The sequence below is a fragment of the Nicotiana tomentosiformis genome, chromosome 4 (assembly GCF_000390325.3).
Source record: "Nicotiana tomentosiformis chromosome 4, ASM39032v3, whole genome shotgun sequence".
Classification (NCBI taxonomy): domain Eukaryota; kingdom Viridiplantae; phylum Streptophyta; class Magnoliopsida; order Solanales; family Solanaceae; genus Nicotiana; species Nicotiana tomentosiformis.
Window position 1 is genome coordinate 18944547 of NC_090815.1, and position 6945 is coordinate 18951491.

At 43.5% G+C, this 6945-nt stretch overlaps 1 protein-coding gene across 1 annotated transcript; it reads left to right on the top strand.

Moving 5' to 3' along the window:
- Positions 1 to 267: 267 nt before the first annotated feature.
- Positions 268 to 958, top strand: LOC138909329 (uncharacterized). Its single transcript, XM_070200517.1, has 2 exons — positions 268 to 468; positions 551 to 958. Exons 1-2 carry the CDS (start codon positions 268 to 270, stop codon positions 956 to 958), a joined length of 609 nt encoding a protein of 202 aa, XP_070056618.1.
- Positions 959 to 6945: the final 5987 nt, after the last annotated feature.

Consider the following 6945-nt stretch of genomic DNA (forward strand, 5'->3'; position numbering starts at 1 on the left):
AGTTGTTGAGCCGGCAGGACTCGCTCAGGCACAAGTTGTGCCCATTGAGAATCTAGGCCTACAAGAGGCTTTGTCTCATATATTGACAGTTTGCACTAGCCTTGCTCGGTGGTTTTGGCTCAGGCCGCACCAACTACTTCTCAGGCCGGGGGAGGTAGTTATACCTCTATTGCACATGCTCCAAACCAGGTAGTGTAGGGATTTTAGATATCGGGGGCACTACCAGCCCAGCCGGCAGCAGCTGCTTAGGCCCCGGTAGTTCCTGTTATGGCAGATGATGAACAGAGGAGACTTGAGAGATTTGGGAGGCTTCGACCTCCATTATTTAGCGGTTCTGAGTCAGAGGATGCTCAGGGTTTTCTTGATAAGTGCCAGCGAATGCTTCAGACAATGTGTATTCTGGAGACTAGTGGGGTCTCGTTCACTACTTTCAGTTTTCTGGGGTTGCCTTCAGATGGTGGGAGGCTTGTGAGAGGCGCAGGCTGGTTGATGCAGTACCACTTACATGGGAGGAGTTCTCCGTTCTTTTTTGGAGAAGTTTGTGCCGTAGTCTCGTAGAGAGGTGTTGCACAGACAGTTTGAGCAGTTACGTCAGGATGGCATATCTGTCACGCAGTATGAGATGAGATTTTCTGAGTTGGCTCGTCACGCAGTTTGGTTGATTCCCACTGATAGGGAAAGGATTATGATATACATTGATGGACTCACATATCAACTACGGTTACTTATGACTCGGGAGAGGGTATCTGGTGCTACATTTGATGAGGTAGTTTACATTGCTCGGCAGATAGATATGGTTCGTAGTCAGGAAATTGGAGAGAGGGAGGCCAAGATGGCTCGTGGACCAGGTGATTTTAGCAGTGTTCCTTCAGGGGGTCGGTTTTACCATGATAGGCGTCGTCCTTACAAGCACGCTCAGACGGGTCACCTAGTTCACCGTGGTGCGTCATCCGGCTAGGATTCATATAATTCTCATCAGGGTCAGTCATCTCTCAGTGCCCTGCCACCCTAGAGTTCGTCTGTGCCTTTTCAGTTCATGGTTCATTTGCACCGGGTGCTTCTAGCAGTTATTCTGGTTCTCGGGGCCCGATTCAGTCAGCACCACCACAAGTACCACGGAGCTTCTTTGAGTGCGGGGAATTTGGGCATATGTGGAGACAGTTTCCTTGTCGCTCGGGAGGTCCATTACAGCAGAGGAGTCAGACTATGACTTCAGCACTAGTTGCTTCACCACCCGCCCAGCCAGCACGGGGTAGGGGTCAGTCAGCTAGGGGTCGCCCAAGAGGGAGAGGGAGAGGCCGATCAGGTGGTGGTCAGGCCCGATTCTATGCTTTTCCATCCAGGCCAGATGTCGTTGCCTCAGATGCAGTGATCACATGTATTGTCTCAGTGTGCCACAGGAAAGCTTCTATATTATTTGACCCTGGTTCTACTTATTCGTATGTATCATCGTACTTTACTTATTATCTGGATATGCCCTGTGAGTCCTTAGTTTCACCTGTTCGTGTATCTACATCAGTGGGTGATAGTATTACTGTAGACCGTGTGTATCGGTCATGTGTGGTAACTATTGGGGAACTAGAGACTAGAGTTGATCTCTTATTGCTTAGTATGGTTGATTTCGATATAATCCTGGGTATGGATTGGTTGTCCCCATGTCATGTTATTCTTGACTGTCACGCAAAAACTGTGATGTTGGCAATGTCGGGGTTGCCAACGGTCGAATGGAGAGGGGCTCTAGATTATGTTCCCAGTGGGGTAATTTCTTATTTGAAGGCCCAATGTATGGTGGGGAAAGGGTGTTTGTCATATTTGGCTTTTGTGAGAAATGTTGATGCAGATACTCCTACTATTAATTCAGTACCGGTAGTGAGAGACTTTTCGGATGTATTTCCTACAGACATGCTGAGTTGAAAGAATCGAAAGAGCAACTTTAGGAACTCCTTGAAAAGGGGTTTATTAGGTCTAGTGTGTCACCTTGGGGTGCACCAGTTTTGTTTGTGAAAAACAAAGATGGTACTATGCGGATGTGCATTGATTACAGACAACTAAACAAAGTTAAAATCAAGAATAAATATCATTTTCCGCGTATTGATGACTTATTTGACCAGCTTCAAGGAGCAGGGGTATTCTCCAAAATTGATTTGAGATTCGGGTATCACCAGTTGAAAATTCGGGATTCGGATATTCTAAAGACGACATTAAGGACTCGTTATGGTCACTATGAATTTCTTGTGATGTCATTTTGGCTAACCAATGCCCTAGCAACATTTATACACCTGGTGAATAGCGTATTCCAGCCGTATCTTGACTCATTTGCCGTGGTATTCATTGATGATATCCTGGTGTACTCACGTAGCCAGGAGGAGCATGCACAACACTTGGGTATTGTATTGTAGAGGCTGAGAGAGGAGAAACTATATGCCAAATTCTCTAAGTGTGAGTTCTAGATTAGTTCGGTGGAATTCTTGGGACACATAGTGTCCAATGAAGGGATTAAGGTGGATCCAAAGAAGATAGAGGCAGTTAAGAGTTGGCACAGAGAATCTTCAGTTACTGAGATTCAGTGTTTTCTTGGCTTGGCCGTTTATTATCATCGCTTCGTGGAGGGTTTCTCGTCTATTGCATCGCCTATGACTAAATTGACCCAGAAAGGTGCTCCGTTCAGGTGGTCGGATGAGTGTGAAGAGAGATTTCAGAAGCTCAAGACAACTATGACTACAGCTCCAGTATTGGTGTTGCCTACAGATTCAGGGTCTTATACTGTGTATTGTGAAGCATCGCGTATTGGTCTCGACGCAGTGCTTATGCAAGACGGTAGGGTGATTTTCTATGCATCCAGACAGTTAATGGTACATGAGAAGAATTATCCGGTCCACGACCTTGAGTTGGCAGCTATTGTTCATGCCTTGAAGATATAGCGACATTATTTGTACGGTGTCCATTATGAGGTTTATACTGATCACCGAAGTCTACAATATCTATTTAAACAGAAGGATCTTAATTTGCAGCAGCGGGGGTGGTTAGAGTTGCTTAAACATTATGATATCACCATTCTCTATCATCCCGGAAAGGCCAATATGGTGGCCGATTCCTTGAGTCGTAAGGCGGAGAGTTTGGGCAGCTTAGCATACTTACCAGTAACAGAGAGGCCTTTAGCCTTAGATGTTCAGGCCTTGGCTAACCAGTTTGTTAGATTGGATGTTTTGGAGCCGAGTTGAGTTTTGGCTTGTGTGGTTTCTCGGTCTTTTTTATATGATCGCATCCGAGAGCGCCAGTATGATGATCCCCATCTGCTAATCCTTAAGGACACGGATCAGTACGGTGATGCTAAGGAAGTAACTATTGGAGATGACGGTGTATTACAGATGCAGAGTAGGCTGTATGTGCCTAATGTAGATGGTTTGCGTCAGTTTATTCTCCAGGAAGCTCAAAGTTCGCGGTACTCCATTCATCCAGGTGCCGCGAAGATGTATCAGAATTTGAGGCAACACTATTGGTGGAGGCGAATGAAGAAAGATATAGTTGGGTTTGTAGCTCGGTGTTTAAATTGACAATAGGTGAAATACGAGCATATGAGAACGGGAGGATTGCTTCAGAGGCTTGAAATTCCAGAGTGGAAATGGGAGCATATTACCATGGACTTCGTAGTTGGGCTACCACAGACTTTGAGCAACATTGATGCTGTTTGGGTGGTTGTAGATCGGTTGACCAAGTCCACGCATTTTATTCCAGTTGGTACTACTTATTCTTCGAAGCGGTTGGCTGAGATTTATATCCGCGAGATTGTTCGTCTACACGGGGTGCCAGTGTCCATCATTTCGGATCGGGGTACGCAGTTTACATCATAGTTTTGGAGAGCAGTGCAGTGAGAATTGGGCACACAGGTTCAGTTGAGTACAACATTTCACCTTCAGACGGATGGACAGTCCGAGCGCACTATTCATATATTGGAGGATATGCTACGTGCTTGTGTCATCGATTTTATGGGTTCTTGGGATCAATTTCTGCGACTCGCAGAGTTTGCTTACAATAACAACTACCAGTCGAGTATTCAGATGGCTCCATATGAGGCTTTATATGGGAGACGGTGCCGGTCTCTGGTGGGTTGGTTTGAGTCGGGTGAGACTAGGCTATAATAGGGTACTGACTTGGTTCAAGATTCTTCAGAGAAGGTGAAAGTGATTCAGTAACGGCTTCGCACGACGCAATCTAGACAGAAGAGTTATGCTGGCAAGAAGGTTCGTGATGTTACTTACATGGTTGGGAAGAAGGTTTTGCTCAAAATTTCACCCATGAAAGGTGTGTTGAGATTCGGGAACAAGGGCAAGTTGATCCCTCAGTATATAGGGCCTTTTGAAATACTTAAGAATATTGGAGAGGTGGCTTATGAACTTGCATTTCCGCCTAGTCTATTGAATGTTCATCCAGTGTTTCATGTATATATGCTCCAGAAGTATGTCGGGGATCCGTCTCATGTTTTGGATTTCAGCACAGCGTAGTTGGATGGTAATTTGACTTATGATGTGGAGCCGATGGCCATTTAAGATCGGAAGGTTCGGAAGTTGAGATCAAAGAACATAGCTTCAGTGAAAGTGCAGTGGAGAGGCCAGCCAGTCGGAGAAGCTACTTGGGAGACTGAGCGGGAGATATTGAGCAAATATCCACACCTATTTGAGACTCTAGGTATAATTCTAAACCCGTTCGAGGATGAACGTTTGCTTAAGAGGGGGAGAATGTAACGACCCGGTCGGTCATTTTGAGTATTTCAACCCCATTCCCCTGTTTACTGCTTAATTTATGCTTTACATTTGTTTTGTGACTTTTCGGGGGTAATTGGTTCTGGTCCGGTGAGGTTATGAAATGACATGGAATACTTAATACCAAGGTTTACAACTTCTTAAGTTGAAAAGGTTGACCGGATGTTGACTTATGTATAACGACCCCGGAGAATATTTGCTAAGGAAATTAATGTTTTGTGGTGTCGAGGTAGATCAATTAGTACAAAGGTTATAGAAAACATTTGGTTTTGTTCAAAGGATTTGTGGTACAAAGGTTATAGAAAACATTTAGTACAAAGGTTTTGTGGTGCCGAAATTGAGGTTTTGTTCGCAAACTCACCGTGGCTCGAACGTTTTGGGTTGAACAATGCACTGGGGAGTAAAGAAAAATTTTTGGTAGAAGAAAGCATTTCTACGGCCCACTATGCGGTCGCAGAACCACTCTGCGGACCGCATAATGGCCGCAGAGTGAGGCAGGAAAGGGGCAGCTTTGGATGCCATTCTGCGGTCGACTATGCGACCGCAAAACTGTGCTGCGGTTCATTATGCGACCGTAGAACAGGTATGTGGGCTGCATAGTAACCGCAAACCCAAGCACACAATTTCAATTTTTGGGCACCAATTTTTGCGGCCGAAATGCGGACCACATATCAATTCTGCGATTGCATATGCGACCGCAGAAGGTGTTTTAGAGTTCCATTTTACTAGTTTTATAAACTCGACCCCATTCTTATAAAGCACTATTGGGGGTTATTTTGAAGGGTCTCATCTGATATTTTAGAGAGTGGTGAGAGCATCTTAGAGAGAGAAAGTGAAGACTTAGTCAATTGTTCATCAATTCTTGTTCAAGGCTTGAAGATTTCACAAGGATCTTGCTAGGGCTTCAAAGAGGTAAGAATTTCTTTCCCCCAATTCTTCAATTTCTATTTTTGGGGTAAAGGATGGGAGATTATGAGTATGATTCTTGGGTGTGAGAGTATTATTTATACATACACGTACCAATAAGGTTTGGGGAAAAAATGTTGAGTTCAAATGGGTAAAGATTGGGTTGAAAATGATAGACATCTTCAAAGACTTTAATGGAAGATTTGAGGGTCGAGTTGATGTCGGAATTTGGTAAAATTTATATGGTTGGACTCGTGGTTGGTTGGAAGTTCATATTTTATAACTTTTGTCGGGTTCCGAGACGTGGGAACCACGGGCAAAATATGAGTTAATTTCAGATTTTTATTGAAAAATTAGTATTTCCTTATGGAATTAATTACAATAATTGGTATTGACCGAATCGAATTCGTTATGGCTAGATACGAGGTTTTCGGAGATGAATTCTCGTGGTAAGGGCATAGCGGAATAAAGCATTACACAAGGTGAGGTAAGTAACAGATCTAAATTTGCACCGTAGGAATTGTGACTTGGTCAAATTTCATGGAGCTGTGTAGTTGAATAATCTATTGATATTGGTACATTCTCTACTTATTAGAGAAAATTAAGCTGAGACTCATATTAAAACTCATGCTTAGACATATGTTGTTATTGTTGGTACCCACTAGGGTCATTTATATTGTTGAATTATATGTTCAAACTGTAATTTCACATTCAGTCATGTTCATTCATTTCATATCATGTTTCAGTCTTTATTGTGAGGATATTTATGGGATCGGGCTGCACGCCACAGCATGTTTCATTGATTTATTCCATGATTGGCTTGTTATAGCACTTGGGCTGAAGCATCCCCTCTAGAGTCTATACACACCCCTAGTGAGCGCACTTAACTACTGAGTGCGAGTGCCGAGTGCTGAGCACTAAGTGATTGTGAGGAATGAGTGACTGTGAGGAATGGGTGACTGTGAGGAAAGAGTGACTGTGAAGTTGGAGTGAATAGGAGGACTGAGTGGTTGTTACTCTGAGAGGATGCATTGATTTCAGTATTGCTGCATTTCAGTTGTCATATATCACTGTTTTGGAAAATTTCTAAAAGATATTTTCTTCTATCTCAGTCGAAGTTGATATGAATTACTGTGAAATTCTAAATGTTGAACTTGAGAGCATGCCTACCCTTTTATGTTAAAAATTACTGTATTTGGACTTAGCTGTGAAGCTCGTCACTACCTTCAGTTCTTATTTATTGTTGTTACTTACTGAGTTGGTTATACTCATACTACAC

Bases quoted from the DNA above. Each gene is read 5' to 3' on its own strand.
- LOC138909329 (XM_070200517.1), top strand. From the start codon at position 268: ATGGCAGATGATGAACAGAGGAGACTTGAGAGATTTGGGAGGCTTCGA. The intron at 469-550 runs GTGAGAGGCGCA...TTTGTGCCGTAG, and splicing joins CTTCAGATGGTGGGAGGCTT to TCTCGTAGAGAGGTGTTGCA.